Below are 12,469 nucleotides of genomic sequence, written 5' to 3'. Positions count from 1 at the left end.
GAGTTTATAATGAGACAAAATAATATATGAATTTTCAAATTCAAAAAAAGAAAAAATAAGGTAGGCTCATATTATTTGAATGCCCCAGTTTAGAGTTTGCCTATCAATTGGCAGTGGTCTTTCTGAAACACCATGCAAAGGAGAAAATGTGAGCCTTGTTAGAATTCCTACTACTCATCAGAGACACAAGTCACTTTCAGTCAGAAACAGAACTCTCTTATGAGTGTTGACGAGGTATATCCAAGGAATCTATGTTGACATTTTCAGTACCAATGCAGACATAGCTCTACTGGTAAAAGTCATTCTCTTGCGGCCAAACAATATATACACAGGTAATGGATTTGCATTGGTGATGGCTTGTAAAATGTGTAAAATCAGTTGCTACAGTTGAGACCAGCTTCCAACAAACTGTTTATCCTGAGACGTAGAACACACTGAAAACCACAAGAGGGTGGTTGTTTGGCTCAGCACTGACCAGAGAGCCCACTTGGGATGCCCATGCACATATCCCATATCACAGTATATTGGTTCAAACCCTGGTTCTGCTTCAGATTCCTACTTCCCGGTGATGCACACTCTTGGGAACCTGAGTTCTTGAGCCACTTTGATGATGTTCCAGGCTCCTAACTTCAGTCTGACCCAACACCAGCTACTGTAAACATCTGGGGAGTTAACCAGAAGATGGAAGATCGCTGGATATCTCACTCTCTTTCTCTCTACTCACCCTTTCAAATAAAATGAAAGTATATGATTTTGTTCAAAATTATTCTTACTTTTTTTTTTTGCTTATTTTTATTTATTTGAAAGGCAGAGTTGCAGAGAGAAGACACAGAGAGGGAAGTCTTGCATCCACTGGTACACTCCCAAATTGGTCCCAATAGCCAGTACTGGGTCAGCCCAAAGCCAGGAGCCAGGTGCTTCTTCCCAGTTTCCTATGTACATGCAGGACCCCAAGCAGATGACCTGTCCTCTGCTGCTTTCTCAGTCACATTACCAGGGAGCTGGATCAGAAATGGAGCACCCAGGACTTGAATCGGAGCCCATATGGGATGCCAGCACTGCAGGCAGAGACCTACTAGACACAGCATCATCCCTAAGCAAATACTTTTAGAAAAAGATCTTAAGAAGCTTTCGCTTCTGGCAGTATGACATAGTGATACTCCGCACTTCTTATCAATACCCTGTCTTCTCTTTCTTCTAATTGTGTCTCCCAATGTCTTTCACCACACACACACACACACACACACACACACACACACACATATGCATCAGAATAGAATTAATTATAAAGATTAAGATAATTTCTACAAGGTCTGATTTTTAAGGTATAACTAAATATCAAAAATTAAACTTGGGCCTGGTGCTGTGTCTTAGTGGCTAAATTCCTTGCCTTGAAAGCACCAGGATCCCATACAGGCACTGGTTCTAATCCCAGAAGCCCTGCTACCCATCCAGCTCCCTGCTTGTGGCCTGGGAAAGCAGTTGAGGATGGCCCAAAGTCTTGGGACCCTGAAGAGGCTCCTGGATCCTGGCTTTGGATCAGCGCAGCACTGGCCGGTCACTTGGGGAGTGAAGATATTCCTCTCTGTCCCTCATCCTCTCTCTCTCTCTATATATATATATATCTGACTTTACAATAAAAATAAATAAATCTTTTTTTTTTCATCCTTCATGCTTTGAAAACATCCCATACCAGATATGTTCTATGTATCTTCTGGATAGTAACATCTCAGCCTACTGTTTGTTAAGAATCAAGTAACAGTGAGTTCAACATTATGCTGTTGGGCAAGTCCTGAAGCCTGTCCTGATGCTTGCTAGTTAAAGGAGGAGTCAAATTCCTTCAACAGTCACCTGAATGATAGTAGGACTAGCACTCCTTTACAGAAAACAAGGTGTGTGACAGGAGCCTTATCTGAGGTTCCATGAAGGTGGACCCTGCAAGTTCCCAGTGGCAAAGACCTATTAAAATCTAAACCTTCAAACTATCACTTTAAATAGCAGAACCTCAACACAGTCAGGATCATCAGAGTGCTCAAGGAATATTTTATTTTGGTATATTTTTATGACAGCAAAATAAAAATTAAAGCACTTTCTTTTTCAACACCAAATTTTCTTTAGGTATTCAAAGATTCCCCTGGCTTGTGCATCTGATCCGCTATGAAAATGCGCTATTGTTTCTAGTCTGTATGTCTTTCCCTTTATCTCTCCTCCCTTCCCCCCTTCCCTTCCTCTCCCATCACTTCCTTTTCCCCTACTCTACCACCTTTCTGTCATCAAACATGAGTTCTCAATTCCCTGGATATATTTAATAGAAAAGCTAAGTATAGGTACCTCAATATTTTTGGAACAGTCTACCAATTTGTAGATTCAGCATAGAAGAATAGAACAATACAGGTGAGAAAATTAACAAAAGATCTGTCTAAACTCCCAGAAACACTCCCTGAAGGAAATCCCGCTACAGATCAGACTGCAGGCTGGGAGCGGCACCCCTCACAGACAGCAGAGCCGGGCTGTCTTCATAGAGGAGATAAGGGTTGTGATTTCTGCCAAAGAGAACAGGGATGTGAGAATCAGGTGAGAAATGTCTGAGGTAAAGATAGCACTTGTAACGGGCAAAAAGGCATGTTGGTCTAGTAACCTTACTAGTACCTCTTACCGTTGTTTCAGTTCCTACTGCTTCAAAACGAGTCTGCCCTAAACCCAACAGCTTAACACAAACTTCATTTCATTGGATTTCAACTGTTCGGAGGAGGAATTAGGCCTCTCTGTGGTGTCTGGGGCTTCAGGTTAGGGATTCTGATGGGGCTAGCTGGGATGACCTTACTGGAGTCATGGATGCTTTCATCAGGGCCTTGATTCTAGCTTCAGTTCTCCTTCAGGAGATAAACCTGGGGCTTTCTCACCATACTGCAGGAGAAAAACAAACGAAGATAAAGCACGCTAACTACCACCAACGTTAAGAGTAATTTTTTAAACTGAAAAATGATTTTAAAAAATTTTATTAATATAAAGAGAACAGATTCCATGTACCTCACAGATTCAGTTCCAAGAAGATAACCATTATTTCCCCCAAAACTATCAGTGGCAAAAGTATCTAAAAAAACAGTGTTTATATACCTTGAAAGCTTTAGAATTCATTTTTTTTTTTGCTTGTGAGAACACACATATAGTCAGGATATAATATGTTCTTTAAAACATAAAGGAAATATTGGGCCTGGTGTGGTAGCCTGGTAGCTATAGTCTTGCAGGATCCCATATGGGTGCCAGTTTGTATCCTGGCTGCTCCACTTCTCATCCAGCTCTCTGCTTGTGGCCTGGGAGGGCAGTGGAGCATGGCCCAAAGCTTTGGGACCCTGCACCCATGTGGGAGACCCAGAAGAGACTCCTGGCTCCTGGCTTCAGATTGGCTCAGCTCTGGCCATTGCGACCACTTGTGGAGTGATGCCACAGATGAAAGATCTTGCTTTTTGTTTTTCTTTCTCTCTGTAAATCAAACTTCCCAATAATAAATAAATAAATCTTTAAAAGAAAAAAAAAACAAAAACATAAAGCCATAACATTTTTGTAAAAATATATCACAGACAAAAGAGTAAAAATTTCAGGGCTATTTAAGTATTAAAAACTCTCTTTTCTGTAGTAGCAGTAGCTATTGCTAACACTAGTCCCAGAAGAAATCATGTCAAGGAAAAATACATTTAGAATTTCTCATTCAAAACTATGGGGTATTTGGTATTGCACTGCAGCATAATGGGTAAAACTACTGCCTCTGATGCTGCCATCCTATATGGGCTGACCAGTTGGTGTGCTGGCTGCTGCACTTCGAATCCTACTTCCTGTTGTTGGCCAGGGAGAAGCAGTGGAAGATGGTCCAGGTGTCTAGGCTCATGCTACCCTGTGTGAGACCAAGATAAAGCCCCTGCCTTCAGCTGTTCTCAACCCTGTGGTTATAGTGATCTGAGGATCTGGTCTCTTCCTCTGTCTCTAGCTGCTTTATAAATAAATAAGGGAAAAATGAGCAAGCATAGTTACCAGAAAAACTAACTGGATAAACTATCTTTCATGCTATAAATGTGTGGAGCAATATTTCTCTAAGATGTCTATCTGAGGTAAAAGAAATGTGGGGGAACAATCCTGTAATAGAAAAATAGCATCAGACTTAAAGTCATTATGGGAAAGCATTTCACAATGTTGAATCTGAACAGAGGGCACATGGGAATTTTTTGTATTACTTTTCAACAATTTGAAATTTTTCAAAACAAGGAATTCAGTCCTCCTCTCCAGCCCCCAATCAGCGGAAGTTTCTCCATTCCAAGGTCAGGTGTAAAGAAATTCAACAACATCACCTCCCTTCCTTATCATCCTTCAGTTCAGTCTGTGACTGATCCTGTGTCCTACAAAGGAGCCCTCTGATGGAAGACCTGGTGCTACAGAAAGAAGATACACCTTATGGGCAGCGTGAACGCTTCTAGCTCTGAAACTTTTCTATACATGTTCGTACTTAAATTTATTTGACCCAGTTTCCAAAATTAGAAATGATGCCATATCTGTAACTCAATGAAATCCTAATTGAAATTGTTTGAAAAACAGTACACAACAGAAGGAAGTCAAACAGTTTGATGTTGCTTTCTTCTAGGAAAAAATTATAAGATTGAATTTGTGCTGGACAGTGCTGTTCGGGTAGAATCTGGAACTTTCAGCATACCAGCACAGACTGCTTCCAGTGGAGGCAGCAGCAGCAGTGTTGGCAGTGGCGGCGGCAGCAGCAGCAGCAGCAGCACCAGCAAAGCATCGATCCTGAGTCCATCTGTCCAGATAATGGCAATACTCACTGGTTGGCTGATAGGAAGACTCTTGTTCTTGGAAACATGGCTTCAAGTTTGCTCTTAAACGTATCTATAGGTAACTATAATTTGTTTCTTATTTGCTGTAACTCTCCATATACTGGGGTACTAGTCACTCATTCTAATATAAATCCTGTTGCATACCACTTGTTTGTGGAACTGCTGGGGGACACAAAGAAAATAAAAGCCTCAATGGGAAACTAGATATAATACAAGAAATATCATTCACAAACCACATCTGCATTTAAGAATGTAAGGAATAAGGAGTGTCATTACATTCAGAAGTCCTTTTCAGTTGCAGAGGAGAGATACTCGATTTGAAAAGGTTTAGGCATCATTTTAACAAAATCAGAGTAGTCTTACAATGTTGAGACCAAACTACTCAGATGGGGCTATTCAAAGCCTGTGTCTTTCCATCTCTTGGCTCCATTTTTCTTGGTGGTCACTTCACTCCCCAGTTGACTCTTCACCTGTTCAGTAGCTGCATGTTCACATTCTACCAGGCCAACAGCCAAGACAGAAAGAAAAAATATCTTTCCCCAAACGTCCTGCAAAAATCTCAAAGCCATTCCATGGGCCTGACTGGAATTGCATGTCCCTGCCTACCCAATTGCCATAACACAGAGTTCTAATTAGGTTGACTTAGGTCACATGGAAGTGTACTCAGAATGGTGTACCTGTAGTTTCATTTAGGACAATCAAGGTGCTAGCTCTACAAGTGGCAGGCAGACAGACAGTGAGCATCCGGGATATTAATAGGAAAGAAAGGTCCGTATGGGCTAGACATAACTGCAAGTGTCACTCCATCAACAACACATCAAAGTCTGGATAGGGTACTATCCAGACAAAATATATGAGATTTGGAGAGTAAAGTAAAGGCACTGAAGATCAGGAATAAGACAAGAGCAAAGAAAAAGTAGAAATGGAAAAAAAAATCTTACCTACATAGATTTCTTACTCTCTTTTCAAACATACTTGTTACCTCGTCTCATCTGATGCCAATGCCATCTTTTAAAATCCTTCAGGATGTTACTGTTCCCTGACCTTCGAGCTCTACATTTACATCACATGCTCTGCACCGTGTATTTTCAGCCAAATCTCATACCGATCTGTTATTAAAGCCTTAGGGTCATGCAGGCATTTGGCAAAGTGGTTAAGATGTCACTTGGGATATCTGCATTCTCATATTTCAGTGTCTAGTTGGAGTCCTGCCTCTACTTTAAATTGTAGTTTCCTGTACACATCGCAGTTGGAAACAGATGATGACTCAAGTACCTGGGCTCCTGCTGCCCCCGGGAAAAACAGAGGTGAATTCTGGCTTCTGGATTAGCCTGGCTCAGCCCTGGCTATCAGAGGCATCTGAGGAGTGAACCAGCAGGTAGAAGATCTCTCTGTGTCTCTTTGTCTCTCTATCTTTAAAACAATTGAAAACTTCAAAAAAGAATAAAGTCTCAATATTCTAATTACATTCTTCTTCTCACTTGATGTATCAACGTAACTCTTAGAATTCCTTGCTTCCAAAGTCCCTCACTTAAGAAATGGCTCCACATTACTGCCAGGTTTAGCTTATTAAAATACAAAATCATGCAATGATAATGGTAATCTCTAATCCTTAAAGATTTTCCACTACATGCAAGATACAATCAGCACCAAGACTCTGAACAATTTTAAAGACTTCCCCCTTTCACCAAACCATTTCCAGAATCTGGGAGCCCATTTCATAGATGCATCCCATCTTTCTTTTTCATCAAGTCAGACTCTCAAAGTACTCCTTTACGTTTTCCCCAAATCCCATTTCCTCTTGGTTTCCTTCATGTCTTCCCACTTAATTTTCCTCTCTGTTGGTCTCTCCAGTTGTAATCTGTTTATACCATTAATATAGACTTTTTTGTAGTACATGTGTATCAAACTTATATTCAGAATTATCTTCCTGACTAAATTATGGACATTTAGAGGACCAGATTCCTTATATGAGTATTAAAAATTTGTTTAATTTCAAATCTCTCTTTTTTTAGGACTTATTTCTTTTTAGTAGAAAGGCAGATTATAAAGAGAAGGAGAGAGAGGTCTTCTCTCCAAGTAACTGCAAGGGCCAGAACTGAGCTATTATAAAGGAAGCAGTAGAGAGCTTACTTCAAGTCTTCCATGTCGGTACAGGGGCCTAATGACTTGAGCCATCCTCTGCTGCTTTCTCAGGCCATAAGCAAGGAGCTGGATCAACAGTGGAGCAGCCCAGTACATGAACAGGCTATCACATGGGATGCCAGTAGAGGATTAGTCCTCTCTGCCACTGCCCCAGCCCTAGTTTCAAATCTTAAAGGAAGGTTAGTCCTCATCTGTGACTTAGGGAGCAATGCTGAATTAGGAATATTGAGGGAAAATTGTAACAAGCTTTGACTGACAGATATTAATCAGTTTGCAAATGCTTTAATAGGGGACATTCTCTTCAGTCACAAAGTGATAAACAGCACATCAGGAATACTGATAAGATTTAAGAAGGGTTTGAGATAGAGCAATAATTTAGAAGGACATGTAATATTACAAGTAATAGATGCCAAAACTATATGTTAGTTTTCATTGCTAATACATAGAAGGATGGAAAGATAAAATAAGGTTGGTTAAAATCTTAGACTGTAAAGACAAACTGGAGGCTAAACTTCAGCAGCAGCAGCCATAAAACAGGAAGAAGTAAATTCTTTCCTTCCTGATGGCAGATAGTCACTGAGGTTCAGTTGTCAAAGCAGCAGCATGTGGCAGAGAGGGACTGCTCTCATTTCTGAATACAGACATGGGGGTTAGAGCTCAGGGACAATAGGTGAATGACCAACACAGATATTGCCTTGTCCCCAAAATTCTAACAAAAAGACCAGTTGTTTATTTTATGATAGTGTGGTAAGTATACTTTAAAAATCCAATATTTTCTCTTCTCTCAGTAGTACTGAATATAAGATCTGGTGGGCCAAATGTTAAGAGCACTGCCTAGTGTGAATTTGGTGTGAATTTCTGTTTCCTCAATAATTAGGTTGTTTCCTAATTTCCTTCACTGACTTTAATCCTGATTATTCCTAACAATTTTAATATTACAACAAAAATGTTTCAAATCATTACTAAGTGGTCCTGTTAGGTCCAAAAGATTCCCGAACCACAAACAATGCAAAAGCAAAGAAAATTTGGCTAGCTCGAGCTGGGGTCCATGTCTCATCCATCGCAGTGGAGTCTTGACAAGGACCCTGCTTGTCTCTTGCAGACTGTTTTTTTTCCCTCCTAGTCACGTACAACACTACTGTTGTTAAGAATAAATCCCTGCCACCCAGCCTTGCACCCTCAACTCCTCAGTACTATTCCAGGTCGTCTCAGGATATTTTCCAAATGAAGTTAATCCATGCCTCCTCCTTTGCGACTATATTTTTTCAAGTAAGAAATACAGGAATTTAAGCATCATTAGCAAGTTGGAATGCTGGGTTGTTTTATAACTTTACATTATGAATTAATAGTATACTACTTTTAAGAGAATCAGGATGATTAATTAGATAAAAGAACAAAGTTTGAATGAGAAAAAGATGCCAAAAATGTAGTAGCACCACAATTCTGCCTAATACTAAACTGGGAAAGTTTTAAACATTAACTTTTAAGTATCAAGCATACTGTAAAATATTAGAAATTTTAAAATTAAGACAACATGTGAAATGATATTATATGCTACTAATTTTTTTCTTTTGTATTTCACTTTTCAGAAAGCAACTAAAGTGCTCTTTGGAAGAAGAAACTAAACAAAAACACAAGAATCATTTATTTATGAGCCATTTTGTTGCACAAGAAAAAGTCCACATTTTTGAGAAAATATGCTGATATTTTTGTAACACATAATATATTAACTTTAATCACAAAAAATCAGATTTCTTCAAAATATAAAGTTCTTTTGATTCCTTATATTTCTATGTCTTAGTTCATAAACTTCCAGAAATCTCTGATTTGAGAGAGATATACCACCACTGAGTTATTGTACCAACAAATTAAAGTATAAAGATAGCTTGTCTGAATTTGAGTTAAGCTATTTAGGTCATATTGGAAGCATTTTGGATTGTAATATTTTAAAAATTATTTATTTGAGAAGCAGAGAGTTATACACAGAGTGACATATAGGCTCAGAACTGCCATTCACTGATTCATTACCTCAACTCCTATCCAGAGCCAGGAACCAGAGAATCAATCTTAGTTTGCCATGTAGGTGGCAGAGAACCAACTGCTTGGATTCTCTGTCCTCCTGTTTGGAGGGGGAGGGCGAGACTTTGATTGTCCCTATTCTTTCATGAGGCTCTGATTTCCAACAATTTATGTCGTTCCAACAATCTATGTCATTCTAAATTCTAAGGACTTTAGAGAAATGAAATTGTCTCAGATCTTTCTCAGACTGAATTGTTATCCTTCAGATCCACAGGAATCCCAGCAATTCTGGATTGTCCTGTAATTCTGAGGAAGCCAAACCCGGACACTTACACTAAAAACAGTTTCCTTGTTTTCCCTGGAATGGGCTTCTGAAACAAGTCCAAACTCCCTTGCCTACTATGCTTCCTTTCCACTCAAAACTGCCCCTACTAGAGTGCACCCTCACTCCTAGTATTTGGCTGCAATCCCAGATGCAGCAAAACACAATGTTATTTTCAACAGCAAAAACTGGAGAACCCAGAAAAGTTATAATATGTAGCTAAATTAATTCAAAACTCTCTAATGCTGTAAAAAGAAATGCAATTGCCAGTCAGAAAATTATAAACGGATTCCTTAATTTCACAGAACCCCAAGAGAAACACTGTGGTCACGTACAGAGCCGATAGAGTAGATAAATCACAGAACTTTCTAGCAAGTGACAATCAGAAAGCATCTGGGACACCAAGAGAATTCAGTAATACCCTTAACATAATCTTCCGTATACCAACTCCTAGTGTAACCACATTGATCATTATTAGTATTGCTTACCAGAAAAATGATAACTGTTTACCAGGCATTAAATTCAAATATCTTTGCATATACTTGGCATTTCATTTAGTTAAAACAGTACATCTTTAGCATTTGCTTTTTGCCAAGCATTTTAGTGAGTGTGACAACTATAAGGATCAGGTGTCATGCCAAGAATTAACAAGACAACTGGGGAAATTGTGGAAACAGATTATTTAAATGCAATGTGGTCCTTAAGAGATGCAGATGCATGGTGCTACAAGGGCCGAGAACAGAGGCGCTCCCCTGTGGAGGAAAGAGAATGGAGAATGATTCCAGCAGATGATGCCTTTAGAGGAGTGTTGAGAAATAAAACATGGGATTAAGGAAGGCTGTCCCAGCAGAGGATATCGTGGCAAGAGCAAAAGCTGAAACACAGCAAACCCCCTGAGGCTGGGGGATTCTCCCCCAGTGCGCATTTGTTCCTGTCACTTCACAAAAGGTCTGGTACTAGTGGATGATTGTGTACTCTATTGGATGAATGAAGCATGGAGTGTGGGGAAATCACCACGCAGTTCCATGCTATAGGAGCACCACGCCTGGCATGAGAAAGGGTAGTAGACCAGGCTGGAAGGGCGGACAGCAGTTTCCTGTCCACGTGTCCAAGGGCTCGGATTTGTTTGGTAAGTACCAAGAATACAGATTTTCTTTAAAATCTAATTATGTATTTTAAAGGCAATGAAAGAGAGAGAGAGATCTTCCATATACTAGTTCACTCTGAGGAACGATGTGAGCTTGCAGGCCTAACAGCCTATGAGACTTTTAGCACTGATGGGCCCCAATTCTCATGAATCAAGGCACTCCTAAGTATGGTTATCTCACAGGTGGCTCCAAGTAATTAAGTGGGTGCTTACCTTAGTTGCTGGAGGCATAGGCTGTCCAGCCAAGATAGGTAGGGAATGTGTGCTATTTGCCCCCCTCACCTTGCAGGCTATTGTGAATTACCCCTTTTCAGGCTACTGCCTCTATAAAAACACTATGAATGTGTTGTTCAGGGCTTCACTCCTGTAAGGGATGTTGGTCCCAGCTGGCTGGTTGGTTTTTTGGCCGGTTGGCCGGCTAGTTTGCTGGTTGCCTGCTCTCAACCAGGAACCAAAGCTCAGACGTATCGAGCTTTAATAAACCATCCTCGTGCACTTGGATGGACTTCAGACTCCTGGTGATTTCTGGGGATCTCAAAATCTGGGTGCAGTAACTCCCCAAAGGGCTATGATGGTCAGAGCAGGTGGCTCAAGGACTTGAAGCACCTTTCAACTGCCTGTAATGAGCAACCGGAACAGCGGCCCAAAGACTGATCCCACCATCCTGGACTCAGCACCATCTTAAATGGCTTGAATAGTTCCTGGCCCCATAAGGTCCACTAGCCTAAGTAAGCTTAGCAACCTTCAGGTTCAAACCAATCCCCTAAGGCATTAACCTCCAGCATCCACCTGCACCCTTAGAGCCAATCCCTGACCCGCTTCCCAACCCCGACTCCCCATACCCACCTTTAGGCTATAAAGGTACCTCTTCCCTTTGTTCTCTATCATCTCTTCTCTCTCTCTTTTCTGTCTCTTCTCTCTCTCTCTCTTTTTGCTTTCTCCTTGCCCCAGGGTTACCTTCCCCACTGAAATAAAGTCCTCTTGTGTGGCTTGCTTATTGTGTCTGGTCTCTTGGGTTTGTGGGAGAAAAACTAAAACTGCCTTCCATAGGCACAGAGGTGGAGATGGATCAGAAGTGGGACAGCTAGGTCTCAACCAGGACTCTGGAGTTACAGGCAGCAGTTCAGCTTGCTATGCCACAACCCTCACTCCCTACGAATCCAGTTTTAACCAGATATTGAAATACAGATTTGGTTAAAGTAAAATACTAAAGCAGAAGCCAAAATGTAACATTTTCCAAAATAAGTAGACTGAAAGAGTAGAAGATAAGATAAATTTTCAAGAATGGTTTTCTAGAAGTCATTGTTCTGGGCCTCAGGCCCTTTGCTAAGGTTCATGGATAACCTGATGGGTTATTCCCTGGGATTTGGGACACTGGATGGTCTGAAGTCTGAATGGTTGCTGGGAAATTCAACCTTTCAGCAATTGGTTGAAGCAATCTCACCAAATTCAGGGTGGTAATTTAGGAAATACCAGCATAAACATCCCCATGGTTAGCTGGGCAAATAAAACACATGTGTTTTTCATGCACTTGATACATGGGCTCTGTGGGGTGTGTGTGTATTCTGTGTAATAGGGAAACAGAGGGAGGAAGGTAAGGTGATGGGTAAAAAGACAGGTTGCTATCAACAAGGGAGGACTTAAGTCTTGTCCAGTAGGGCTCACTAGAAGGAAAATAAACTGCAGGGAAATGAAAGTGAAAGGGGACCACTGCATGTCTAGAAGCTATAGAAAAGGTTCACGTCAATAGATGTAATAGAAAGTGAACAATCGGGAAGTAATTGCAGTTAAGAAGTCCTTCACGATGAGGTCTTCAAAGAATACATGAAGGTCCCCTCGTGAGAATCCTTTGCCATGTCTAGGGTGCACCGACATCTGATCACACATTACCAGAGAACTGAACACTTTCCCACTCCCTGCACCGGCAAGCATGGCAAAAGAAATCTCTGAAAAACACAGCAGGCCTCCACTTCACGGTGAGACATAAAAATCAAG

At 40.7% G+C, this 12,469-nt stretch overlaps 1 protein-coding gene across 1 annotated transcript in view; it reads left to right on the top strand.

Moving 5' to 3' along the window:
- PKHD1L1 (PKHD1 like 1) overlaps nucleotides 1–8,771 on the top strand; it is a 151,442-nt gene extending 142,671 nt beyond the window's left edge. Inside the window, exons 77-78 of the mRNA XM_040979402.1 lie at nucleotides 4,634–4,899; nucleotides 8,576–8,771. Coding sequence (XP_040835336.1) covers nucleotides 4,634–4,887 — 254 coding nt within the window. The 3' untranslated portion in view covers nucleotides 4,888–4,899; nucleotides 8,576–8,771. The remainder of the gene's footprint in view (nucleotides 1–4,633; nucleotides 4,900–8,575) is intronic.
- The last annotated feature ends 3,698 nt before the right edge of the window (nucleotides 8,772–12,469 follow it).

Source organism: Ochotona curzoniae, unplaced genomic scaffold (genome assembly GCF_017591425.1).
Source record: "Ochotona curzoniae isolate NIBS_2020 unplaced genomic scaffold, NIBS_Ocur_1.0 contig_3190, whole genome shotgun sequence".
In the NCBI taxonomy this organism is placed as follows: Eukaryota; Metazoa; Chordata; class Mammalia; order Lagomorpha; family Ochotonidae; genus Ochotona; species Ochotona curzoniae.
This window is presented reverse-complemented; position numbering and strand designations above follow the sequence as displayed.